At 44.1% G+C, this 12,968-nt stretch overlaps 1 protein-coding gene across 11 annotated transcripts in view; it reads right to left on the bottom strand.

The window, feature by feature from the left end:
- The window catches only part of PACS2 (phosphofurin acidic cluster sorting protein 2), an 83,294-nt gene that overhangs the window by 21,492 nt on the left and 48,834 nt on the right, over positions 1–12,968 (bottom strand). For 4 of the 11 annotated variants that reach the window (XM_014943494.1, XM_014943496.1, XM_014943499.1 and 1 more), the window contains exons 13-19: positions 12,328–12,463; positions 11,509–11,613; positions 9,858–9,964; positions 9,015–9,169; positions 5,539–5,649; positions 3,316–3,424; positions 1,331–1,363 (exon numbers count right to left, since the gene is read on the bottom strand). In XM_014943494.1, the coding sequence (XP_014798980.1) occupies positions 1,331–1,363; positions 3,316–3,424; positions 5,539–5,649; positions 9,015–9,169; positions 9,858–9,964; positions 11,509–11,613; positions 12,328–12,463 (756 nt within the window). The remainder of the gene's footprint in view (positions 1–1,330; positions 1,364–3,315; positions 3,425–5,538; positions 5,650–9,014; positions 9,170–9,857; positions 9,965–11,508; positions 11,614–12,327; positions 12,464–12,968) is intronic. The other 7 variants (XM_014943502.1, XM_014943504.1, XM_014943505.1 and 4 more) reach the window with 3 other exon arrangements.

Here is a 12,968-nt window from a genome sequence, read left to right as displayed (position 1 = left end):
CCAAGTCTCACATCTCAAATATTGCAGGGTTTCATTCAAGAAAGCAATGCATAGAGGTTTCAGCATCAATGATACCCGCCCTCTAGTGAGAGGCCAACCTCTGCCAGCATGGTCTCAGCTCCCCAGATGCTGCCAGGACTGCAGCGTTTCTCGACAATCCAGTAACCAGTAATTCTCCCAGTGTTCAGAGACAAAGCCAGTCACCCAGTGTAATGCAGAGGAGCTGAAATTGTAACTCATTTCCTTCCTGAACCCCTTCCTCATTGCCAGCCCCCTTGATTTCAGGTAAGGTCAGCAGATGCTCCAAAAGAATGGGACAAAGCTTTTGCACCATTGCAGTCCATCACAGGCAGTACATGCGCCAACCGTTTGCCATGACAAACAGAACAACGGGACAGGAAGGAGAGCAGAGGTAAGTCAAAACAGGGAGAGCTAGCAATAAAGTTATAAAGCAGGTCATCACATACAGCTACGTCCTAAAGACTGGCTTGCTAGCTTGGCTTTCCTTGGATCACTAGGGCTTGTTTAACAGAGCAAATGCTAGGATACTGGGAGGTTTGTCTTGCAATGAATTTGTAGGTAGTGCTGCTGTTTCTACATGGACCACTGCCTTGAAAACTGGCCTGGGAGAAGCTACTCACCTCTAGCCTCGAGCAAAATGGAGTCACAGTAACTTTATGAACTGAGGACAAAAACCCCAATGTCTAATAATCATATGATTTGCAGCAGGGAACCCTGCATTGCAAGGGGGGCTTGGAGGCAGCTCACTGAGCACAACTTCCCTGCTAGCATACATCTGTCTCCTCTTTCTTAAGCTCAGAGAAGACCCATATGTTTGGGATAGATTGTCAGTAAGAGACCAGTCCTCAATTTTTTGGTTAAAGGGAGAAGATTTGCTGGTCTGCACTTGGAAACTGCACAGCTGAATGCAGACCCTGAGCCACTGAGTGCCACCTACAGCACTCCAGTTCCAACAGATGGGAAGTGGAAAGCCTTTGCTCAGTCCTGATCCTTTTGGAGCTATGGAACGGAAGAAAAAACCCTACTTTCTCTGTGTTTTACTGCTCAAAGCTACACTCTCAATAACCCCTTCATTTTCACTCAATCTACACCCTGGGAACCCGTACATGTGGTCCAGAGGCAGAGCAGTCACTTTGAACAATGCATTCTGCCAGCAGATGCCATAGTTTCAAAGCAGCGAGCAGAATTTAACCTAAAGCACAAACTGTGCATCCCAGACCTGCAGGAACTGTTAAACAAGGCAAAAAAGACCAGTTTATAGAGGAAAAGATATAGGAGATGGGAGAGGGGACCTAAAAGGAACTGATACCTTATGGTAAAATCAAAATGAAAGCTCTTTTTCCTTTTCAGAAAGCAACCAAAGGAAAAGATAAATATGTTATTATACTTACAACAAAGTGATGCATTCATTTAGATAGTACTAATGTAAACACAATTTCTGTGTTGTTTTTCACAATACCCTCCCTAAATTGTGGCCAACGACAGAGAGCTGCATTTCTAATGAAAGCCACACAGGGAAATAGCTGCCTATCACTCCATGGGAGAACTTGTTCCTGTAACTCACTCTCTAGTTTGCTAATGGGGTACTTTGCTGAAAGCAGAAGTTATTTTAAAGCCGACAGAACAGAGATACTAAGAGACTGCAGGCTATGCCATAAGTCTGACTAAAAGTCTCAGCTATCTCAAGGAACCTTATGCAGGGTTTCAGCCTGATCTAAATTTATCATCAGCTCCAGGCATAGCACCTGGAGATCAAGTCCAAATGGTCTAAAAATCCAAATCTAAAAATCAGACCAGCTCGGTAAAACAGTCATGCATGCTGCTGGGAGGGCTACGTGTATGTATCACTGAAGTACATTTCAGATGTTTGTCAATAAAGTCCCAAACTGACCTTTCCTGGGCACATTAGAAACTCAAAATGATTAAATGTGTGTTAATGACAACAATAAACCTGCACCAGAATGGAGAAGGCAGTGGATATCAGTGCAGAACCCAGCAACTGAAGGGTGCAGAGAAAGAACAAGGCAGCCATCAGAAGGCGTTTACACTGCACTAGGGGAGTCTGAACTCTGTATCTGTAACTAAGGTAAGACTTCACACCAAAAACAAAATAAAAGACTGAAGCTAAGAGCTCTGAGTACCCTGCAGCTCTCCAAATCTCACCTTTATCAGGTTAAAATTACAAGTTCACAAACAGTGAAGAGAGCACGCTCTTTTTAATGGACTAGTCAGTCTGGAAATATTTGCCCTAGGAGAGCACAAAGAATGGGCTACATTTTACTTAATCATTTCTGCAAAGTAATGTAGAGCAGACACAGGAACGGAAAAACAATATACAATGAGCATTTCCAAAAAGAGGGAAAAAAGTGACTCTACCCACACCTTTAATCCCTCCCAGTTCTTATGCAAAGGAGGCACCAATGAGAGATGTTAATGGACCAAAAATGAAAGATCAGAGATAACATGGGAAGGGTAATAATTAACAATTAACATAATCCATGCTTCACAGGACATTGCTAATCACTAATCAAGAAAAATTACATGCACTGAGTGTCTGTCCTGCTCTGAGAAATTATTGGGATGTGTATGAGTTGGAGTCTATTGTTCTCCTCTGTGCCTCGGAAATGATGCATCTCTACCCTTCAGTGACAGTTACTCTTCTTCCTGGACCACAGCCACATGAGGCTCTACGTACTTCTGAATCTGATTTTCAGACCCCAATCCTCCCTCCTAAAATGCTGCTTATCTCCTAAGGGAAGTTGAAATAAAACCTCATGAATGTCAGCCCGCCCCAGGAGGAGTCCTGGTAGCCTGCAACTGCCAATCAACAAGGCTTTTGTCTCTCTTGTGAGAAGCTCTGCTATTTACACTCTAAAAAGAAAGGGTTTCAGTTTCCTCAACGCTGGTGCAAAAAGGCCAGGTCTCATGGAAGATACTTTGGTGGTGGGGGAGAGGGGGAATGCTGCAGTCCAATCTTACACAGCTAAGGTCTCTGTGGTAAGGGAGAGATCTCCAGAACATTACCAGATACAATCTGTCTGTCCCCCATCCTGCCCACTCCTTGCTTCCCCAAACCTCTCAGACCTTCAAAGAAATCACTGCACTTAAAGGAACCTCACTGTTGTTGATTCACTGTTATCTAAGTGGGACAAATCCCTGGTGCAGGCTACAGTGAGGCTTTATGGTGGTGTAGTTTGGAGTGATTTTAAGACTGCTGGCACACAAGATGAGAAAAGCACTTTGCCTTCAACCTGATGCTCATTCTGGAAAGTCAGTATTATGTTAGTGACATACCTTTTCTGCTTGTACGTCAGCATCGCTTCAGCAATGGGCAACTGGTGCGCACAGTTTGCCCCTGCTATATACTGCGTTATCCGGGAGACAACATCAGGCGCCTCTGGAACTGCAATACAACAAAGACAGAAAATAAATTAAGTGACTCCTCAGCATCAGGCGCCTCTGGAACTGCAATACAACAAAGACAGAAAATAAATTGACTCCTCAAACCCTCACCGGCACTGTCCTCCATTTGCTCAGCCAAATGGCTCATGGTAGCCAGCCAGCTGCATCTGAATTGCATCTTCCAAAGGAGTCTCTGCAGCTTACCCCAGAGCTCTGCAAAGCTGTCTAACCAAACGCAAACATCCCACAAGAGCACCTCAGTAAAAACTGCAGGAAGGCACACTAGGTACACAGACATCTGCACACAGCATTATTTATTGAAGTATTAGTTATTTTATATTTGGTAAAAGGCTTTTCTTCAAAAACGTGTGCACAGAGTCAGCTTTAGACTTTTTTGCACCTTGACTCTAGGTATCTGCTAAAGGGAGTGCCTACCCATCTCTCCCAGGGCCTTGGTGAGCTGCTTTGCTCACATCCACATTTGAGCTACCTGATTTCCTAATGAACTCATGGCTTTGCTGAGTTAATTCAAAAGACTGAGAGCCGTGCAAGGGTAGGAAGAGCACAAAGAGCTAGTATGCTTCAAGTCTGTGAGAGAGCTTGATTCAAGTTCACAGGAAGACATTTCCTAAATGCCTTTCATATTTCTTTGGCTTCAAGCAAAGAGCCTCAACTGTGAGATCAAGGGAATGCAAGCTACCTTCACTGGGCACTTCTATACCTTAATGGCCATTCTAACCCAGAGCCTCTTACAATAATTATTTGAACAATGAACTGTGAAGAGCTATGATTCTTTGCCAGATCTTATGCCATCACAGGGTTTCTGTGCAGTTCTCAGTGCACAGATGAAAATGGAGAATCTACAAGGCCTGGACTGCACAAAAACGAGGCTGCATTTTCCTCATAGCATGCAAGCAAATAAATAAGGGCTGCAGCATACAACCTACTAAAGAACAAAAATGGCTCTTGAGCTGGATTTCTATAGCTAATGAAGCATTTCTAAATCAGACACTAAAAGCCAGTCTGTATTGACGTTTGTCTGCATTTTCAAGTGTAGCAAGGAACTAAAAGAAACCTCTTCCAGAAATCTGTTCTTCCACAAGCTTATAATCAAGGAAAAGTGTAGGCTGGATGGCACACTAGTTCAGCCTCCTACTCCAAGCAGGCTAACTTCACCTCCAGAAAAGGCTGTCCAGGACCTTGTCCAGTCAAGTTCCCATCTGCTGGAAAAAGCTCTGAACAATCCCCTGTGAAGTGGTCTCTTTCTCTCCTCTTTTCTCACAGCCAGAAGACTTCCAGGATCATCCTGGGACCCTGAGGCTCTCTGCAATTCCAATAGGAGAACCCACTGCAACCTCCCCATCTGTGCAGTGCTCCAAAAACCCCAAAGCTTTTTCCTGATAGTGGTATTTCTGTGGGGAATATGCTGCCATGAGAGCATCACTCCTCAGTAAAGTCTCAAGCCTTCACTTAGCCCTCAATGTCAGATGCAAATCCTCCTTTCTCCTGTCTCTTTCCTTTCTTGAAGGAACGGATGGAAAAACTGTAAGCATTAATATTTTAAGCAAATTAGTACTTTAACACACAGTAAGGCTTTATCCTGGCCTAGAACAGATTCAGATCAGAACAGGAACTTGTTGATCTGACCTAGGGCAGCTCCCACATTACAATACTGATGAAGAACAAAATTCTTTTTTAATGAGAAAGATCCTTCCAGCAGATTTCAGAAATGTCAAGGTCATTCTCACATGCAACTAACAGAAGTTAATCTTCCCAGATTTTCCAGTTTTCCAACACTTTTAGGCTGGACAGTTTCCAAAGAGCCAAAGAAAGCAATGTACTATGCTTGGTAATGAGACCTTGACACAGCTGAGAGATAGGTAAGAACAGCATGACTCAGAAGCAACTAGTGCCTCTGGGAGCCAACAACTGTTTGCAAACCACCACATGGAGGACATACAAAGGTCAGCATTTGAAAAGGGAATGTGGTGTAGGGAGGAGAAAAGAGGAACAAAAACATTTGTCTGCTTCCTCTTGTATTTACTCGACCTTTGCTAAAATTACTCATTCAAGTCTTTTATCCCACACAGGCCAGACAAAGACACGTGGTCTTACCAGTGGTCTGTGCTTCAAGTTTGTTGAACAGATCTCTCCAGGCTAGATCTTGGAAGAAGTTGTTGTATCTATAATCTACAGACCCCAGATACTTGGCCACTGGATGAGAGCCTAAGAAAGAAAGGAAAACATGACAGTTGTTCTTCCTGCACTGAACACAGGTGTGTTTTTATCCGTAAGGAATTACATTCCAAAATCAAAACTACACTAGATACCCCTGAATTAAATTTCTTCAAATATAACAAAATAAAATAGTACAGCTTATCTCTACAAAGCATGCAAGTAGACTTCTCAACAGACAGACTGCTTCAACACCACCGATATTTTTCAGTGATACCTCCCCTTCTCTCTCACCAAATTAAATTTTAAAAGGCCAAAGAAAACAGGACTGGGAAACTGCTGAGGAAATAAATTATTTGGAAGACAGAGAGACCCTAGGGCTCTCCATCTCAGTCTCGTAGTTTTGCAAGTGACTTTCCCAGCAGACCTTCCCGCCCACAGGTTGCACCACGGCCAGGTCACCTCTGCCAAGAGGAGTCAGACCCCTTCCTCCAAACGCCATTCACACACAAAGGCTGTTTTGCAATACTGAAAAGAAGCAATTGTCTCTAGCCAGGAAAAAACAACCCAGGGAGGCTCGTTTCATTGGTGGAGAAGGGCTATAAGTTCAGTAAATAGGCTGTAATTAAAGACAGAAGGCAGAGTCCAAGGATTACAGCCCCTGGTGAGTGTTGGCATGTGCATCAGGTCCCTGCTTGCTCTAGCTAAGCCTTATGGCTCCTCTGTGAGCATGGAAAGACCTACTTACAGAAAGTTTGCATGTCCAGCCTCCATCTTGCAGCCCTGGATGGAGATTGGCCTTCACACTTACTTACAGTGAGCAGGAGGGGGAAGGCATTTAAGTGATCAACTCTGCCCTGGGAGGTGGCAAAAATCTGCCACCTTCATTTCAGGCCACATGTGTCCCCAAAGAAGATTACCTGCTCTTGCAACTCTCCAGTCTGCCAAGACAGGAGAGAAGGTGTGCCAGAATTGCACTTTCCAGTCACCACATTTCAGTCATGCTCAGCTTAAGCCCTATATATTTACCATCAGTCATGAAGTGGCCTCTGAGGTCCTTCTAATCAGCTTATTTTTATCCTTCCTGCATACCAAATTCTCACATCAAGCCACACTTCCAGTGACTGCAAAAGTTGAGTCATCAGCTGGTAACCGGTAAACCTAAAAACTCCTTCTAAGAAAAACTCAGTTGCTTTAACTATATTCACTATCCTCCAGGAAAGCTCATGGTGGAAAAAACTCCAGTCTTTTCTCAGTCCTCCAAGCCAGTGCTAATTTCCAGACTTCTAGGAAAGGTTCAAGCAGAAGGTCTCTCTGAGCTCCTCTCAGTGTCATTAGAGACTGGGACTTAAGTTCTTCCTGGACCCTCATCATGGCTACTTTCAGACTCATAACTCCTTTTGCAGTGGAGTTTTAAACAGTGCTTGTGGAACAGCTCTGCACCACGTACTGGAGAAGCTTTCCTTTGCTGGGAAAACACACTGCACATGGCAGATGCAGTTGGAAACAAGTACTATACACTAGGTCTCCCAAGAAGTTCTACCCATGGGAGCTAAACCAAATGATGAAACACCCCAAACTGCCAAAAATAACCCCCGACCATTTTTTCCTATTTTATTTGCCCCCTTTTCCATTGCTTTTACACTGGTTTGGACATCAAAGGAGTCTTTTAGCCATAGAACGAGAAACCTGAATCAGGACCAAATTTCCTTGCACAGATGCTTACAGACACTAAACATTTCTCATTGTTAACAAACCACTGTAGGTTGACTCTTCTGTCATTGCAGCATATAGTTGTGGACTAAGAAGATAAAGCCATCTTAGAAAAAACTCCACCACTCCTACCGTGCTGCTCACAGCAGAAAGTCTTTTCCTTTAAGACATTTATGGCATGGTCACCATTCTGTCTTTGGTGCTTTTTCAACTGTCAGAAAAGTGAGGTTGCTCCTCAATCACTTTAATGAACTGCCAGATAGCTGGCCAGAAATAAGCACTTGATCTGATCAGGAAATATCACAGATTTCTTTGGGAAAGGCCCTGTTAAAGAAGTTTCTATATTTAAAGTACATTTAAAAAGCATTCACAGTTCTGAAGTAGTTCCATTATCAAAGTGCTTTGTTAATTTATTTTTTTTTAATTACCAAAGAAAGTTTTAAGACTAAAAAACCAACCCAAAAACACACTAGCCGAAATTTGTGTTTCACTTTCAGAGAGAGAATATTTTCATATGATTAAAGGCTGCAGGACAGAAAACTCTTCTTCTGAGGCCAGGAGACAGCCAGCATGTGAGGACCAAAGCCCTCAATCAAACAGACTCTCATTGAAAGCACATTTAACCCTGTAGAAATATTTCTTTTGTGTTTTTACCCCCTAAAGGGCTCTCTCATCTTCCTGCCAACCTCTTTGGAAATTAAATGCCTTCCTTACAGAAGGATCCAGCCTTCCTCTTCTGCAAATCCCACCACTGAATCAACAACCTAACCCCACTGTTCATGGTGTCAGGCAGCAGCTTCTGACTCATACAGCAAATGCCATCAGCTGGTTCCAAATCTAGAAGACCGAAAAATACTGAGCAAAAGTGCTTTTTAAGTTTTCTGTTGCCTGCCCTGTTCACACAAGCCAAGCCTCGGACTAGTCCAGCTTCTGGCATCACACCCTTATAACACCAACACTGCCCAGAATGCCCCTGCCCACAAGCATCAGTGACCACCTGGCTTTCCACCCCTCTCCACTACAACATTCCTCACATTTCTGACTATGACAAGACCCCTAATGTTATTATCAGCCCACTCCACTTGCACAAGAGATCCAAGCTGGGTTACTTTCCAGCCAGGCAGGCTTGTTGAGCTCTTGGAAGGGCAGAGATAAAGTGCTGGAAAACTGAGGGAAAAACCTGAGGAGAACAGCACATGAAGGAAAGGTCAAAAGACACATGTAATTTGAATAATTTAAACTCTTAGCAGTTTCAGAGCCTTTAAAAAATTTTCAACCCCCCTCTCCTCCATAAACATTTCCTGTGTCAGTCAGAGAGGCCAGAACAGTTATCGCTTCAGGAAACACGGTGTGCAACGAATTTAAGATTTCAGCCAGGGAAAGGGCTTCCAGAACATTATTCTATGCATTCATTGTACCAGGATAAAAAGACATACAAGAGCCTCCCTGTACAGGGAGAAAGTACTGAACCCCTTGCTTCAAACCAAAAGTTTACAAGCAGATTTTGGCATCATAAACATAAAGATGAAATTCACTCACACAAGAGCAGCAACGCAAGCATTACAAAATACTATGACAGTATGACGTTTGCCTCATTTAACAGCCATATATCTAGCCACAGCTCCCAGGAGGGTTTCTCCTGAGGGAACACATCACATTTAACCCATTCAGCTTTCTATGAAGCAGAATCGTTCCTTATTTACCTAGAGGGATGATCAAAAATCTCATGTAGCCAAGCCAGTCTGGGGTTTTGTGAGACAGCTGCTCTACAAAGAGCCTCAATACAGCACTGAGGTAATTCTGGGCTCCGGCCACTGCAATTTTAATTGGGTTTGGAGGTTGTGAATTGCAGTTACAGCTAGACAGAAAAAGAGGGAACATATTCATCATCGTGCTTTCAAACAGCTATTTCAGAACAAGTGAAAAAAAAAAGTTAATAACAACTAAGGCAGAAGAGAGCTTGTTCAATACAAGGCAATAACACAATGATTATCAGCAGGTTAAAAACTTTTATTAATAAAATGCAACATTGCTCAGTACTTTCTTAATTGGTCTCCTTGCCCCTTCTTTCACACATTTTGAGAATCTAAAGGGCTGGACTAACTTTATCTAGGTTAGGATGTAACTATTGCAACTAATTCAGGGATCCACAGCCCTCAGGAGGGCCTTGAGAAATGGGAATTACTTGGGAGTGGGGAGAAAGAACTATTTAAAAACCTACCTATTAGCTTTGCATGCTTTACTGGTTATTAGATCCGACCTACGAGGCAGCCTCCAAAGCACAGTCTTTTAAAATCAGTGGTGTAAATGAATGGAGACTTGTATCACCACACACATGGCAGAACAGCAACAACTTTGCAGGACTGGCAAGTGCTGAAGAGCTACACAACTCTGACTTCAGGAGAGTAGATTGAGGAGAAGTATTGGAAGGGACCAGTATTTGTCAGTTATTGGATGGAAAACTCCCTGGGCACTGGGACACAGGAGCTGAGAGGCTTTTAGAGAGCTGAGACTCAACAAACACCACAAGCAACACGAGAACTTACTATCTCTGTATCCTGGAGACAATAGTGCTGAAAGCTGCCTGAATATCAGCTGAGGAGCATGTGCAGACCACTGGCAAGGTATGCTTTTGCAAGACATCTGATAGATACTGAGGAGAGAACAGAATATGTTATGGTCCTTTTTTTGGTACAGTTTGTCACAAGAAGAAAATCTGCCTCCCCCAGCCTCCTAGGTATTCTCGCACGCAAGTGCAGGCACTCTACCCATGTCCAATTTATAGGCAATGCAGCTGCTTCCCAAATAACTTGTCTTTGTGCATCAGCCAAAGGAAAACTGTTCCTCTAGAAAAATGGGAGCACTGCACTTTCTTCACAAACACCAACACTATATCCAAAACACAGCATTTCTGGCGACAACAACTCTAGAACAGCAGGGGTTTTATGGACACAGAGCAGGGCAGCAGCAGGCCGTTTGTCTAGCAGACAGCACTGGGTAAGAGCAGATGCTCTCTATTTGCCTGGTTCTGGAACCACAGTTGCACCTCCTGGATTTCAAAAGGACTTAAACAATGCAGCGTTCTGCCCACCCCTGGGCACTAAAAAAAAGGAAGACTAATACCAACACACACATGTTCCTCATGATGGACTGTTTCCCCTCTGTGCAGCTAACAGAAAACTAGTTAACACACACCTCAGGTATTCATGGACATAACACTGATGAGACTCAACAATTATCTCACACTTTCAAACTCTGCATTGCTAATCCATACACCCTGGCCAATGGCATCTTCACATCCTGATACTGCATGTACAAGCTGGTAAAGGAAGCTATTGGGAGAATACCAACAATACTTCCTACCTATCTACAGGAGGTATTTCTCCATCTTCCAAGTACAGAGAAACTGAAACCAGTAGCTCAGCTGTTATTTTTGATCTCAGACACTGAGACCACAGCTCTTCCAGAAGCAAAAAGCCAAACCAGTCGACATAACTCCACATGCCTGGCACAAGTTCTACAGGCCACAGTCAGCCAGTACACGTTTACTGTGTTTCTTCCATACACATTTTATTACTTTCTCAGACTGAGGTTCCAAAAGGAGCAAAATTTATTCTTAACTCCCACCCAAACCCATAACAAATCAGCCCATGTTGCCACCATAAGAAAGCACTGCCCAGGGTTCTCCTTAATACAACTGTCATACAGGAAAAGATGTGGTGACATAACTTGTAGTCAGGAATCACAAGTGTGTATGTAAGGCAATAGAGCAAACCTGAAATATCTTCTCCTATGATCAATACCTGTGCCCAGAAATCTCAGCCTAAACCACAGGTCAGTCCTCCCTGCTTTCTCTGTCCCAACCTACCACGGTCAAAAAGTAAGGTCCTGAGTGTAAGGATCTAGCCATTCCCAGTGTGCTGCTAACCAGGAGGAACGGCAATTCCTAGAAAAGGAAAAACCTCTGGGGAAAGACTGAGGTGGTAAATTCTTACAAGATCCACAGCATCTCCCAGTGAAACGAAACCCACTCTGTTGGCACTGAACCCTCAGTATACTGCCAGTCTCTGTGTACCACCACCGTTCTTCCAATCAAGCAGCAGAACATATTTGGTTAGTGGTAGAGTTCAAGGCCTGTCCATTCCTGAGGAGGAATAGTGAAGGAGAACTTTGCTTCAGGTAATCTCCTGCTTTTACCTGGCCTTGCCAATCAGAAGTATTGACAAGAATAATGTTTTCTGGCAGCTGGTCGTCCGAAACCAGGATGTGATTTAGTTGGTCATATACTGTTTTCCTGGGGATCTGGAAACAAAGACACAGAGAAAAGAACAGTAGGAGATATCAGCTCTAATCCTCAAGCCACCAGCTCCCGCTCTTGCATTCAAGCAGGTGGCTGTGCACAGTTGGCCAGTGTTTGGTCACCCCATCAACAGAAGCATGCTAGCAGCATCAACAGAAGCTGGCTACTGGAACTGACATTTATCAGCTTCTTCAATACTTTAATATTCTGCTGGGTCCTCGATCAGCCACCTTCATTTTGTCAGACATTACTCCTGCCATGCACTTTATACCAACCAACAGTAGCCCAAGGAAATTTGGATTCACAGAAGCCAGCAACACCCTCCTTGAAAGAGGGAATTAACTGAGTCCTTCAGCTAAGAGAAGCATGGCACATAGGCTCTGTACAAATCAGTTCCCTTTTGCAATTCATAGTGATTTGCCTTATTTCAACGGAGTAATTCCTCAACACATCCCTATTCGTTTCTCATTGTAACAATCTGTTCCAGTGTTTTCAGCTTATGGCTGGCTGACAAAGAAACAAGCTGGCAAAGCCCAGCAGATTGCATGGAAGATGCAGTACCAGCCAAGACATAAACTCCCTCCTTCCTGGAGCCGCGGGGCCCAGTTCCTTTCCAGCAGGGACAGCACTTGGACCAGAAGGAAAGAGACCACAGGAGACAGTTGGAGAAGAGGAAAAACTATGAGTGGCTGGAAAGACAGTAATCTTTTTCACACCTGTAAGTGGTGCCGGGTGTCTGGAGAGCGTTCATTGTCCAGACTGTTTGCTCTCTCGTTCTGCGGCCTCACTGGCTGCCTCTCCTTCAGAGACGTGCTCCTTCCCCGACGTCCCGTCTCCTTCCTTTCAGATCTGCTAGAGAGATGTGCTTGCATTCCAGACTTGGTTTGTACCCGAGCAAAATCCATCCCCCAAGTCCCAGATCACCCCCAAGTCCCAGACCACCCAGATCACCTCTCCTCCCAAGGGAATAACGACAGGACCAGAGGAAATGCTCTAAAGTTGCAGCAGGGGAGGTTTACATTAGATATTAGGAAGAATTACTTTACTGAGAGAGTGGTCAGGCACTGGAACAGCCTGCCCAGGGAGGTGGTAGAGTCACCATCCCTGGAGGTATTTAAGAAATGCATAGATGTGGCTCTTCAGGGCATGCTCTAGTGCCCAAGATTATTGGTTTGTGGGTGGGTGTGATGTGGTGAGGTGTTGTGTTTTTTGTTTTGTTGTTGGTTCTTTTGGGGGGGGAGGGGGGGGTTGAGGTTGGACTCGATCTCAGAGGTCCCTTCCAACCATGGTGATTCTGAGTCTGGCAACCTCAACAATTTGAGTAGAGGCATTGGGGAATCATGCATGTAGACCTGAG

The sequence above is a fragment of the Calidris pugnax genome, unplaced genomic scaffold, assembly GCF_001431845.1.
Source record: "Calidris pugnax isolate Ruff unplaced genomic scaffold, ASM143184v1 scaffold63, whole genome shotgun sequence".
NCBI classification, from domain to species: Eukaryota; Metazoa; Chordata; class Aves; order Charadriiformes; family Scolopacidae; genus Calidris; species Calidris pugnax.
Note: the sequence above shows the minus strand (reverse complement) of the source record. Positions and strands in the feature narration are given on the sequence as shown.